Here is a 14,661-nt window from a genome sequence, read left to right as displayed (position 1 = left end):
AAAAAAAACTGTCTCACTGTTTTTCTTAACACCGCCCACACAAAGTCTTTCAGCTGCACAAACATGGGCCAAATTGACAATATTAAGGTGTATGTAAAGAGATTTAAAATGCATGTCCTAAATCAGAAAAAATTGGAAATATGAAAATGGTTCTTCTATATAGTTACTTATTGGTTTCAATGATTTTAAGTAATAAGCGAACGCTCCTGGTTGAGAACTCGGCAAATACAGCGTGTCAAGAACGCAGACAATATATTCCCTTGTGGGTTTTACTGGCGAAGGGTCTCATTTGAACTTGATTTAATCACTAAGTATGAGCTACGTTAAGCAGACTTTTAATTTAATTTTACAACAACCTGATTTGCCATCGGTGTTCTTCTAAGCCAGCTGTCACCAGTGTTTGTTCAGATAATCTGAGCCCAGGTCTATAAACATAGCTGTGAAAAATAATTAAGCTTCTTAGAAGTTCCTGAAAAATAACAGGAAATCTGGCTGTTTAAAAGTAATCTGTATTGAATAAAAAAACTCCTTGTTTTTTTCATTAAATGTTGATGCAATTTCTGTTCACTACAGAGAAGCAGAATTAAAAAGTTTATATAGCGTCGATTCTAGATGCAGTGTTTCGTTTTGATCCTGTTCTTTAAATCAATGTCCAACCTGTATTGCTGACACATTTCCTCAAGAGAAATTAAACCACCCAATTAAAGCATGCTTCACAAGGGTTCAGCTGATTTAAACATTTTGAATCTCCTCAGTATGAACTATCAAAGCTTATGCAAAGATTGAGTGAATAGACTGACCTACAGATGCACTTGTCATTAATATCTTGATGTGTTTGTGTAGGAGTGGAACAGGATATTATCAATTCCATAATGAACATAATTAGTCTAATATATCACATATATTCTAAATGAAGATCAGGCACTGCACAGTCGGTGCAAAAACACCTGGCAATCAAACTAGCTTACATAAGACTTCTCTGGCGTGTAAAATCAATTTGAGTTAAACCGAGTTTCAAAACTGTTAGAGCTGATATCACTGTTGCTGGAAGAGGCTGGATATTACATTAAGCCCTCACTTTAATTGAAACAGCCTCATGTTAAAAAGTGTTTTTATTAAAAATCAACTCACCAAATAACATTTAAATAGTGATATTACTCATGTAAGAAAATATTTAAGTTCGACATGTTTCAAGAAATACAATAAAGTAAATCATTTTAGATTGCCAAATTGGGGGAACTGGCACAATTCCTGAAATTGTTTTATTTATTAGTTAAATATTTTTATACTGCTAAGTTTGGGAAATTGAATATTTTTTAAGAAAATTAAAAAACCCAATAATAATAATGTGAAAGACATTGACGCTAAAACACCACTGAATGTAATGGCAGATCCGTGCTTCCGTATTTTTTCTGATGCGTTTCTGCTTTCCTGGAAGTTAGGACACATCACATCCTGAAACGAATAAAGACCTACATCCTGGCTTTGGAAATCCACCATTATTTGGTCAGTTTTCGATTGTTAAGTGTTAAAAGTTGCTTATGTGAGATAAACTGGAAAAGTACTGAACATCTTGCTGATAAACTAGCAACTTGTAAAGATGCATAAACCCGTAATGGTAGGAATTGTGCTAGTTCCCCTTTAAAATAATTGTATTGAATTCTAAAAAAATTATAAATTACATCATTTAAGAAGGTATCATTTGTTTCAAAGTTTCCTGAAAGCAGCAGAGCAAGAAAGACAGACCTAAGAAAGAAGAGTGTGTGTGTATTGGTATGGACATTGCTAATACAATGGTAAGGATAACTTATTCCTCATGGATCTGGACTGTACTTGAAACATCAGATGAACTGCCTAGTGTCATTACTATGTTTATGCCAAACCACTATTTCCAAAATAATCTTGTAAATCCTACCTCCCAAGCTGCTATTTCTAAGCCTATGCTCTGCATATTCATAATCTTAAACGTTTGTGTGGACTTCGCTGTATACAGTCTGTCTGTTGCTGAAGGCACCACATTCCTAGTGATGGAAATTTTTCACTGATGAAAAGCATTAGTATAAATATGTCAAGGAAACAGTGCTTTGGTGAAGATACACAAGCGAACAATAATGTTGGTTCTGGTGCCTCCATCTTTTGTTGCCTCGTTTCAAATGGGTCACATTTGTGATTGGAATTTGGAGTTTGTTGTCAATCAAATTAATAAAAGCAGGATTTCCACTTATGCATATTAGTCAATGAGCTCATGGGAAGAAAGTTAGGGACCCATATTATTGTGCATTGAAGCGTTTTAGAGCATGTGTTGAGTTGAGTGTGAGATTTAGCTCTAGGCTGAGGACCAGACTCTGTCATGCATATTATTGTACACCTAAATGCCCAACCCAATGCTTTCATAGATAGCTATTGTAAGTGTTTTTTTTTTGGTTTGTTTTTGTATCCTCCTATTAGCTCACCTAGCTTCCTGTGTCCTATTTGAAATTATTTCACACGACTTATCTCCATTTGCACGGTGACAGTGAAACATGACTTTGTTTTCACAACCTTAAGGGGATCTTTTCCTGTGAAATGTGACCCGAATGTTTTGTGTCAGGAAGCAATTGAGGAACTCGGGCAGGTGAGAAGGTGTAATACATGGTTACTAGGCCGGCTAATGTCCCCCGAGGCTGCGGCGATGGCAGATAACCCACCTGAAAAACTGGAGCGCTGTCACCTCCCCTGAGATTCAGTCGAGATGGTACCTCAAACCAATTTGCTGTATTCCCAAATCGAGCCACACACAGAGCGATAAACATGTCCTGATTTGCTCAGTTCTTATTCTTTAAAGTTCGAATTGAATATAGTTCATTGTGTAGTCAGTGCCAGCGTTAATAGTAAAGACCGAATGCATTTAGTACCCATTCAAGTTTCAAATATTACCGAAGCAACTTTGGTCAAGTCTTGAAATTGCTTTTGTTCCAACTCTCCCTTAGGCGTGGTAGTTTCCACACCACTTTTCCTCCTCCTCGTCGTTTTTTTAAAGTTTTTTTTTGTTTAGGTCTCCTTTTTTTTTTTGATCGAGTCTTTATGCCAAAGCAGTCTCGGTGGACTAGCAACAGTGAAAGGATAAATAGGACAGGAAAACAATCAGAAGGAGGAATGCAGTGTATAACTTATTCCAGACGGTGATTTTTATTGCATCAAATCAGTCAACGGCACTGATATCTTGGAGATTCGATACAGGTCTTACAAGCACTGAAGGGGATACTCATCTATTACTCTGGGCATGCAGAACCCAAACCCATTAACATCCAAACACTTACACATTAGCTTTTGCTCCAACCATTGTGAAAAGAACGACTTCCCCCGCCCTCTGCTCTGACATACTTTAAGTTCTCAATAAGCTGGACTGGTACGGGTAGCGTCCTAGAAAACCTGACACCCCACTATTGTTAAGGAATCATACTCTTCTTCATATTACCACTCTCCATAGACAGAGTTTGCAATGTAACTTAGCACATTTTCCCATACGGGCTCATAAACATTTTCCTGTGAATCTGTCCTCTCAAGCATGCTTTTCAGAAACATCTCTCATCGCACCGCAGGCAGGCCTGTGAGCCGTGCTGCCTCTCCGTTCGCCCTGCTGGAGCGCTGGAGATGAGGCATCGACCTCAGAGCCGCGACGTCCGTCAACGAGTGACGTTGGAGAGTTTCTGTGCCTTTGAACTGCTGATCTGACCGCTTTGCTTTCTCAAAACGTGGCGCATTTCTACATTGCGTCCACAAGCGCAAGCAAAAGCAAGCCTTAGCAGGACCTACAGCAGATCAAGGACAAGAAATGCACTTCACATTATTTTGCACAGTTGCTTGTGTTCGTGAAATTCAGCTAGTGTACCTTTTCAGCGTATTGGAGAGGGGGGTAGAAAGAAGTGATTTAGACTTTGCCCTGCTAGAACATATCATACCAGTTTCCAAAAGCCTAAAAAGTCCGGCTAACAAAGGAGCTTTGTTATTCAGATGTGAAACACTACTTGCATTTTCTTCCAATCAATACAAAGAAGAAGGAAAAAAGAAGAGGAAAAAACAAAGAACACTTAACATGTTTATATATTGAACGCTTCGTATGACCACACAAAAGAAAATGCCCTGAACCCAATAATTGTTCTAGTTTCCCAGACAGTAATTATATACTTCCTACTTAGATGAAACTTGAGATACAATGCATTTTAAGAGACAGGAAGAGATTCTTTCCCAATATTTCTGGAAGGTATAACTGAAAAGAAGACAAAATGCCAAAGAAGGATACTGAAACGGTTACGCCACATCAAGCCTTCAGTTTTGTGAACGCAAGAGAAAGTATGTAATTCTGATTTGAGAAATGAATTGGATTGTTTTGGAGTGGCGCAGCTTAGGGTGGAAATGATTTTCTTTCAAATGGCCGACAGACAAATAAAACATTTGAAAAACAAATCGAAGAGATCTTCACCAACCTCCCGCCCTAATCATATGGAAACTTGCAATTGATTTGTTTTGTTTCCTGTCTGTTTCGGCTCCAACTGAACCAAAACGTTGATCTGAACCTGAACTCCCAGTTAAACACACGCAGTCCCATTCACAGAAAAAGAGAGGGAGAGAAAAAACCTGTTTAGTAAACACATCACTCATACGGTTCCTGATAGATGTCTGTTTACGTCGTGCTTCAAGAATAGACTAATTCGAAGCCATTGAGCATCTGTGCTGTTGATACATGTAAGAGAGATGATGTCGAAGTGCAATTATCGAGTCAGTCTCTGTGGGGGGTTTCTGACGGTTCCAGAGAATCATCTCTTTTGTTCTGGTTGCCTGTGGTACTGGCCCAAACCCAGTTGAATTGAGGATTTTTAAGCCATCTATTAATAACAATACCCCCAGAAGATGTTTCCTAAATTGGGTAATGAATGCTTCCTGGTAAATGAGGCCAGTTTATTTACTTTGTCGGAAGATTGCCATGAAGAGTGACACAAAAGACAGCTGGTTTAGTTTAAAATAGTTCCTTTGGCATGCTGGGTAATAGGTGTGCACACCTTAATAGCCTTCCTTCCTTTTTAAACTCGCACGGCTTGCTCTTTCTTTCCACCCTTCTCCTTCCAAGGAAGAGCAGAAAAAAAGAATTGGCTATTATATCCCCGTAGCATATTGAAACAATCATTTTGGTTTTATGTGCTTACATTTAAATTAGTTGAGAAAATAAAGTAATTACACAATTGACAGTACCTTGAATAAACATGCCTTCTTGCATCTTCCCAATGAAGTGGTTAAAACAGATGCTGTAGATATGATTTGGTAGAAACAGCATCATGAGCTTTCAAGGTCAGTTTTGTCATGGTTATTAACATCTTGGTTTACAATCAGGAAGCTATACATTATTGTGTTTATGAAGATGGCAGGAAAGCATTGGGCAACTGTAAATATTTCCATTCTTTAAAGTTTTGTGGTAATAATGTCACAAAAATAAAACACACGCAAACACACACACACACACATACAACTGAAATTCCTGAAGATATCCCATCAACACACAGTCTGTATCTTTGTTCACCAAGTGCTCAACTTCATTAAATGAATGCCAGTATTAAGAATGACTGGATTAAAGGGTTACTGAACACACCTACCCTCCACCAGGCTTAACTGGGGATAAAAGGTACCTGTTTGCTATAGAATCTGACATGAAACCAACCTGGCATCACATATGCCAGTTAGTTTTGAATTTTTAAATGAAAGGGCATTTTGTCGAGAAAGGATATTTAAGGACCGACTAAACTCTAAAAAAATGTAAACTTCAAGTAACCAGTTGCTACATTTGAAATATTGTTATTTGTAATAGGTTTATCTGCTACAGCTGCTGTTGAAGGCTGTGTGGCAAACAGTATCAAGGCATCATCCTCTAGTCCTGCTTGGGCACCTTCCTCGATACCACTGAATATGGGACACCTTTCTCCATACATCTCAAGAATTAGTGATGTCAATGGGGTAAGGTTTTGAAATGGCCCACCCTTTTTTGGTTTTTGGTTTCTACTTCAAAATTTCAGACAGGAGATGTCAGTCACAGTGCGCACTACAGCAGGGCTGAAGCCATTCACGTTACCTGCAATTTAACCCCAGGCTTTATTTGAGTTTTTTAGGGAATCCCTGCTTTCTTATAATTAGCTGCTCAAATATGGCAAGTTTTTCTTCTTCAAATGAATCACAACCACAATCTGTACTGACGTCAAAATGCAGGGATGAAAAAGAATGATTGCAAATGTGTTTACTTAAAAAAAAAGATATAACAGCAATGTGATGTAGACGATTGGGAGATAGGAAAAGGAAGACATGAAAGGGATAGAGAGCTATGTGGCAATTGAAAGACTCAATTACACCTTACCATAGTTAACCCTTTTTTTACCATAGTAAAATATACTTTACCACGTCTTTACCGAGCTACACCACACAACACCTTACTGTATTTTTACCACAGTACATCACACTACAATTTACTCTTGTGGGAGACACAAGTGTCACAGGCTCATATTTGGCCCTCGGTCCTGTGTGACATTTCTTGTTCCTTTATGACACTTTGAAGCCGCCTTCTACTCTTCTGTCTTTTCCTCATTGAGCCATGATGTAACAACAGCTTGGTTTTGCTGGGAGCTATTTCTATTGCATGATCAATAATAATAATAACAACAATAATCATAATAATATGTACATACTATAATTAAAATGAATGTAGTGCTATTATACTACAGCTACTAACCTACTTAATGTGATATACTATTGCTGATACATACTACTTTTACAGTATTACTACTTCAATTGCAAACTATCACTGACATACTACCATGAAATAATACATATCAAATAAAATCATACAAAATGTACTGTCACATGCAGACAATGTATCATCAGGTACATTTCAATTATGTTTGATATATACATTTGTATAGCCTGGTTCATGAATAAGCTGGAGCCAAATTCAAATCACATATTTTTTCTCTGACTCAGTAAGTGACAGCCAACCCAAGCATGACATTGTACTTTCAGAATGTGTTCTATTAAAACTGCTATGTGCTAAAGCTGGATTTCTGTTCCCAAGCTTACGATTCCTATCATGGTAAGATAGCGCTGTTTTTTTAACAACACGTTCATTCATTAGGAATTCGGAGCGTTATTGTAAACTGTGACGATGTACACATGATGCACTAATCTTTCTTTAGTGTTCTTAAATGTGATTTATTTCTGCCCTATTTATTCCAGTGAAACGTTGAGCTACAGAACAGTTAAATGGTTGTTCCGTCTGGATGGATGCTTCATTCGAGAACAATTACCTTCCTTCAGGCCTAAAGGGTTTGCTAAGCCCTTCCTCAACCTTTCTGAGCATCCTGATGTATTCATGTGTATCATAGTTTGCTGGCAGTATACTCATGATTGCTACTATTATTGGAATATGTCATCCGTTTCAGCAGATATGAATACGATGGGTGACATCATTGGTAATTTCCTGGGACTTCATTTTGGACTTGTGGCGTATCTACTCTCTCATGTGGGTCCTGTGGGCGGTTTCTCTGTACAATGCTAGTTTACCATGTTTCCTAACTCAGTTTGCGGCAAACAGTCTGAGTAAAAACAGCAAGAGAAGAGTCAAGGCTAGTACATCTAATAGGATGTGCAACAATACAGAGATGAAGTCAGAGGGAAAATATGGACACGAGAAATGCCACTCCCTTCAGTCTGTCTCAGTGTATCCTTGAGGGCACAGAGCAACTACTCACACAGCAACGTCTACAAGTATGGTATAGAGCTATAGAGAAGTTCCCAACATGTGGAGCTACTTGGGATCCATTCAATACCTTCCTTTGTCTATCTTTGATCTGTTCTTCTTGCAATGTGTCCGGAACATTTTCACTCTTTCAATGATGTCACGTATTTTGGTCTGTGCTCTGATCCACTCATTACTTTTTCTCTCGTTATTCTAAGCATACATCTTTCCATGCTTCGTGGTGTATGTATTGATCAAATACTTTTCTAATCAGGCAAATTAAAAGATCTCCTTTCAGTAGCATGCTGTTTCTTTCCAATGCACTCCATCCGCAACTCTTCTTTTGCTGCATATTTCATAAGAGTTAAATAGGTTTCCTCAATGTGTTGACTTAGAGCTCTGATGACTGACTTTGTATATCTTTAATCTAATGCTTTCTCGTAGTCAACAAAGCCCAGGCACAGAGCAAGCTCATATTCTCTGCATCTTCCCAGTACTTCTCGTACAATCTGTTAAAGATCCATCGTGTTATATCCACTATTGAATCCTGCTTATCCTCTTGGTTAGGTAAAGTCCAGTGTGTCTTGAAAGCTGTGTTAATATCTTTGTAGATATGTTGTATAAGATGGGAAGTAGACTGATGTGATTCCAGAAGTAGGCTGTGCCATAAAGAAAATTGAAAAGCACCTGGAGATGAAATCACAGTGAAGATCTTAAAAGAAGCTGGAGAAGATTCTTGCAAAATTTCCACAAAGTGTCTCAGAAATAAACAAATACCAGATAAACTGTCCAGATGCAACTGCCATTCTCCTTCACAAGAAAGGTGACAGATAAAATCTGAAGAACTATTGGTCCATTAGTCTACTTCCCATCTTATAGAAAGTATTTACTAAGTATCTTCTATATATATTATGTGTGCATTTGTATGTGTAAATCACAAAGTAAAAATACAGATATTTTGGGAGCCGTATCTATTATGAGAGACTTCTTGGAAGTTAAATCCTTAGCTAAGTTGATTATATTCTTTCACGTCATTTAAAAACATTGTATAGTCTACAGTCAGGGCTGAGTCTTTGGGTGATGATGTGATGATTTCCTTTGGGAAGTCAAAGAATAGCAACAATCGTTCACAGACTAATGGTCCAATATTCACTTTGCATTCCAAGTAACATCAATATGTTCAAGCTTGGTGGAAATCACTACTGCCTGTGATTAATACGTGACTCATATATGTAAATAATAATAATAATAATAATAATAATAATAATAAAAAAGCAGTACAAAACAGTGTATTAAGCTGAAAACAAATATTCATAGTTACACTTTTGTTAGGAGAGTTTATTCTTATAAGAAAGTGGAAGTTGTAAGATAATGCCGGGTTTATAAATAGAGAATCTGTTTCCCTCTGAAGGTGAACAATTGTTCAATGAGATGCCAGTGAACTGTGAAGCTGATCAATTAACTTAATGGAGATTAATGTGATTCAAGTGAATATATATACGTCAACCCCTACGGAAAAAATCAGGGAAGAAACAAATTCATGTAAGAATATTACAGTATAACATTGTAAGGATTGTGTTAGAAATGTAGGTTTGTAACGTCCTGTTTAGCTTATATAAAAGTGTACAAAAGTGCTGTCTCATAAAAAAATTTAAATAATAATAATCCCATTTTTGTGATTGATGAGTTTCAGGGGTAACCACATTTTCTGCTGGGAAAGTATGGATACCCTCTTATATTTATATTATTTCTTACATGTAATATAGAAATAAACACTTCAGGAAAACAAATCTTAGACTTTATCCATTTGGTAAATTGTTTATTACAAATTACATACATTTACCACTCCAATAAAAAAGCCAATATGCCTATGTACATCAACTACGAATTTACACATTGTATTTACAAACAGCGCTGGTGCTAATACCGCAGAGACTAGAACTGGGAGAGAAGTCCACAATCTGCAGTTCATGTTCAAAGCTAAAATTCCACTCCAGTCCATTTCTTTACATATATATTTTTAGACATAAATACAACTCTATATTTATACACCTTTTTTTTCTTAAAGAGCTCTAGATCATAAAAAAATAGCTTTGCATCCAAATTGAGAATATGTCTAACAATTAAAATGAAGTCAACACACATTTATAAAACAGAGACTGCTTTTTGTGAAACCTGCTGACCTATGTAGGTAATAAAGTTTCCTAATGAGCAATTAAAAAACAAATGCATTACATTTACAGACTATTTATAGCCATCGTAGAAGAACGTATGTGTTCTGTAACAGATACTGTGATTCAGAGTTTATAACTCTGCTGACACACAGATTTACAGTTTAGTTGCTACATTTAATGATTAAAAAGAAAAGACTGTGTCAAAAGGCAGTTAAATTGATCTGAATGGGTTGTTTAAAAGCTTCAGCCGGGTGGAAATTAATGTTTCCTTTGCAGAGCTGGGTGAGCTATGGCATATTCTTCCGTTTTGAATAATTAAACACACCTCGGCCCCACCTAACACAGGGTACCTCTTTTGAATGTCTGCTACATCTTAAAATGTCGAATCCCCAAAGGCACTTTAAAGAAGGTATTGTAGCCTTTCTTCCTTGGGTGCTCTTTGAATGGAAACTCACTAGAAAACATACAAACTTTTCATTTAACACTTTTCAAAAGCTTGAAAGGTATTTTTAGACATGTTTCTGCAAACATTCAGAGGAAAATAGTGTCCTTGTTTCAGTATTGCCAAATGAACTAATTAATTTGAAAACTGCTCAGTTAAGTTAGAAACCTGAAGAAAAGGTGTCTTGAAGGCAGTAACAACAGAAACTACTAATTCAAATATTCGGTGCTGGGCTCTCAGAAGAGATTGCCAAAATAGTATGTCATTCAAATAAATAAACAAACTAAAAGAAAGAAAAAGCCTTCAATCTAGCTTTGACTTTGTGCGAAAATGAATAATATGGTCAAGTCATATTTCATGTTTAGTATAGGATCATGAACAAATCCCCATGTATTGTTCAAGGGCCTAACAGATTTCTGATGTTTCTTATTAATCTTTGGTGTGTCTAAATAAATGTGTCCAAAAAACCTTCTTGGTCTCGAACTGCTGTTCATTGGGAGTATTTCATTTCATAATCTGTTCTGCATGTGAAATCAGCACACTTTCCCCCCCTTCAAAATCAACATCTTGGATGAGTTTCTGGTTGTTCGGGATAACCCTCCTGCTGTTCCCAGGTGCAAAACCAGGAAAAAGAACAAAGTCTTCTGCATTCATCTTCACCCTCGCTCCGGAGAAATACATCCGTAAAAAGAGGAATTGAACTTCCCTGCATTTTAACATCCCTGTGATTGTTAAAGTGGGTCATGCCAGGTCAGAAAATGATTACTTCACATTTTAATTTGATTCATAAACAGTAAACCACTCCATCGGCCACAGTGAGGTCTTTGTCTTCCAGGTGAGGGCGATATGAATAAAGCCGTATTATTCATTTTAGCACTAACAATCATCGATCAATCGATGATTTTCAAACAATAATGATAGAAAATATCATTTAAAAACGTCTGCTTAAGTAATCACTAAACCTTCATGTATCAGTTCCTTGCCATTATTGAAAGTGATCTCTGATACTCAAAACAATATTCACAAGAGTTCACAAGAGCACGAACACTCACCCACTGTTCAAAAACATGAATAACTGAATTTCAATAAAACATGAGATCAGTGATATCTGTGATGCTACCAACATCAACATCAACATTTCACTTTTAACCACAGAGTGCATTTAAGACTTGGGAATTAGAGTTAAAAAATACATAGAGACGTGAAGCACAGAGATAACTCAAAATGAGAGAAAAACAAAATGAAACAAAAAACAATATAAAACAAAAATACAGGTAGCAAGATAATTTTATACAACATAGCCTACATAGGATAACAAGATTGTCACAATACACATTATATATATATATATATATATATATATATATATATATATATATATATATATATATATAAACTATTATTATTATTATTATTATTATTATGACTACGACAGGATGTGTCCTGACTTGCTATATTATCAGATGTAGTTATTACATGGAAGTACCCTGAATTCTGCTTTCAACAATTCTGCTTTGTGTTTTTCCAGATAAACTATTGTTAATGGAGAACTATTGTAACGTTTGTAATTATTGTGTCTAGCTAGCTTCTGCCCTTTTTCAACACCAAGGTACAATGTGCTCGCGGTGCAGCTTCTAATCTGCCACCCAGAGGACATTTTATAATCAGTCAGACAATAATCTGGAATTACAAATGAAACTTTTTTATAACATTATTGGCCAGGTTTAACTAGACCAGAGCTTCTCCAGAGTCCACACATGTCTGTATTCCTGATGGGTAAAAGCATGAGGAGCCCTATAGGATGAGCAGAGCAATACAGACATGAATGTATGGAATCACGTTGTGAGGTAACATAAATAAACTGTACAGAGCTACTGAACTCGGTGCATCCACGTGAAGTGAAAGAAATAACATTAACTGTGTCATGTGGACATGTTCAATACAGTCTTTGTTGAGACAGCTATTTTAGTTATGAATTGATGATGACGTTGATGATGTATTCTGTGTAATCAGGTGACCATATACTGAGAGCTCGGCCTCAGCATATATACAGCAGGGTTTCCACCTCTGGTCCTGCCTCTACATGCTGTAGGAAATGTGGTAGAATAAGTGATGGTCTATTTAGGGCTGTTACACAAGCTACAAAACTGGATCACTTTCCTTGTTTGGTTGAGGGTACTGGAAATGCACAATTTTCATTTACAGAGTTTGTGTATTAACTGCATTTGCGATGTCTCTGGTGCCACAAGGAGTCTTTAATCCAACAATGCAGTCAAAGGTGCAACTGGTTCCTAATGATACGGAACACATGCCACTGACTGGGAGTGGTAACCTTCAATGTTCTGTGGAGATGGAAGGATGGACTTGTTGTCTGACAGGTTGCCTGGCTTCTCTGAGCTGCTAAATGTGACCAGAGCTTGGGTAGAGTCACAAGACTGCTTCTCAGCATCTTCTGAGTTCAGGGAGACCAAGCTGGCCTGCTTGGACCTCTTTAACAAGCGTGTCTGCTTGAGAAGGAGGCCGAGGTCTTCCTTGAAGTGAGGGTTGAAGAGCATGTAGAGCAGGGGGTTCAAACAGGCTGGCAGGGGGACAATGACGAGGAGGATGGATTTGATCACCTCGGGGCTGATGAAGGACAGGTTCAGCAGGGAGGAGAAGGACAGGAAGGCTACAGGGAAGTAGAGGATGCAGTTGGTAAAAAGCAGCCAGGCCACATGCTTGATCATGGAGCAATCCCAGAAGTTGTCCAGCTCTCCCTTCTCCAGGTTGCAGTAGAGTTTGGTGTAGGTGACCGTCATCACAAAGTAGCACAGCGAGTTGAGCAGCACCAAGGCCACCATGAAGCCCAGGCTGGATGGCTCTCCGAAGGGCAGTGGCAGACACAGAGAGGAGATGCCATACTCGCCCACGTGCAGCAAGGGCAGGACGGTGATGGCCAACGCCAGGATGAAGCAAAAAGCCGACACGATCCTGACGTTGCTGGAGGCAGACTTTGTCTCCACTCTTTTGGAGCACTTGATGGAAAGACCCCGCTCCAGTGCGGCAGTCGTCAACAAGAAGATACACGTCTCCGAGGCAAAGACCGACATGAACCCGGTGATCTTGCAGCCAATGCCACTCTCCCACCACGCCCCGTATTTGGCAAAGCTCCCAAACGTCAAGGCATCGACCACTGCTAGGACACCACTGGAGAGCCCCATGAGGCTGTTGACCACGGCAAGAAGGCCAATCAGATGCTTGGATGCAGTTATGAAGCTCGGTGAAAAGAAAATAGTGGTCGCCACCACTCCATTACAGACCAGAGACAGCACCACTATTATCCACACCCCACTGCGGATGAGCCAGCTGCCGAAGAGATGATCACAGGGCCGAAACGGACCTGGAAAGAGACGCCAATGGTTAAAAAACATACTTTTGTAAATCTCATCCATTTTAAAGCATTTTGTACAGAATCTGTCTGCTGCTATATTTCACGCACTCTTCCTTATCAGTTTTTCTCTTACCAGGGGCTGGAGAACATTGGACTAAGTGGTGAACTTTTGGATCTTCCTCAAAGTCAAGCAAGAAGTCCTCAAGGTCATGATCTTCTGAAAAAAATTGTTTTCTTTCTTTAAACACACATAACCAGCGGACCAGTAAAATGTTGTTAATATAAAATAAACGGATAAGATATGGACCAGGAGCGCTTACCTTGGTTGGCCAGTATGCTGGACTCTTTCTTGATGAAGTCATCTTTACTGCTGTTCTCCTCTTTGTCCCAGGGGTTGGGGACCTTTTGGTTTTCACAGGACACAAAGGCACAGCATTGGAAAGCATACGGCATTTCCATAACCCTGGAAATGAAACCACAAGGGCATTTCAAAACACTTCCATAATCCAAAATTTCAGTAACAGTTAAATTAACAGTGTTTGTTTTCCCCATTTCTACAGGAATCAGTGAATCGCATAGCACTAGTAAAAAGGGTCAGTTTTGTGAGAACTAATCAGTTAATCAATTAAAAGTAAAATAAAAAAACAGGACTAAATTATTAAGAAAAAAAATGTTAGACAAATAGTTGACATAGAAGCAAAAATGATCCAGATTTTCAAGAACAAAAAAGTAAACACCTTGCTAATAGTAACTATTATATTTCCACACATTTTTTTTGCCACTGATTCTGTTAAATAGCATTTCTCAAGCCATCAAATAGATATCTTAATATACTATCTCACATAAGAGACAATTCTGCTCCCACACAATCATTTTACAACATATTTGGAAAAAAGTAACGGAAAATGGAAATATAACACTC

General features: G+C 38.0%; 1 protein-coding gene across 2 annotated transcripts in view; it reads right to left on the bottom strand.

Annotated features, from left to right (window-relative positions):
• Nucleotides 1-11,764: 11,764 nt before the first annotated feature.
• Nucleotides 11,765-14,661, bottom strand: part of LOC136771616 (leucine-rich repeat-containing G-protein coupled receptor 5) — a 57,291-nt gene continuing 54,394 nt past the window's right edge. The window contains exons 16-18 of one of the 2 annotated variants that reach the window (XM_066724028.1): nt 14,060-14,202; nt 13,873-13,953; nt 11,765-13,748 (exon numbers count right to left, since the gene is read on the bottom strand). In XM_066724028.1, coding sequence (XP_066580125.1) covers nt 12,661-13,748; nt 13,873-13,953; nt 14,060-14,202 — 1,312 coding nt within the window. In that variant the 3' untranslated portion in view covers nt 11,765-12,660. Of the gene's footprint in view, nt 13,749-13,872; nt 13,957-14,059; nt 14,203-14,661 lie in introns of both variants that reach the window. The other variant, XM_066724027.1, reaches the window with a different exon arrangement.

This window comes from Amia ocellicauda, chromosome 15 (genome assembly GCF_036373705.1).
Source record: "Amia ocellicauda isolate fAmiCal2 chromosome 15, fAmiCal2.hap1, whole genome shotgun sequence".
Lineage (NCBI taxonomy): Eukaryota > Metazoa > Chordata > Actinopteri > Amiiformes > Amiidae > Amia > Amia ocellicauda.
This window is presented reverse-complemented; position numbering and strand designations above follow the sequence as displayed.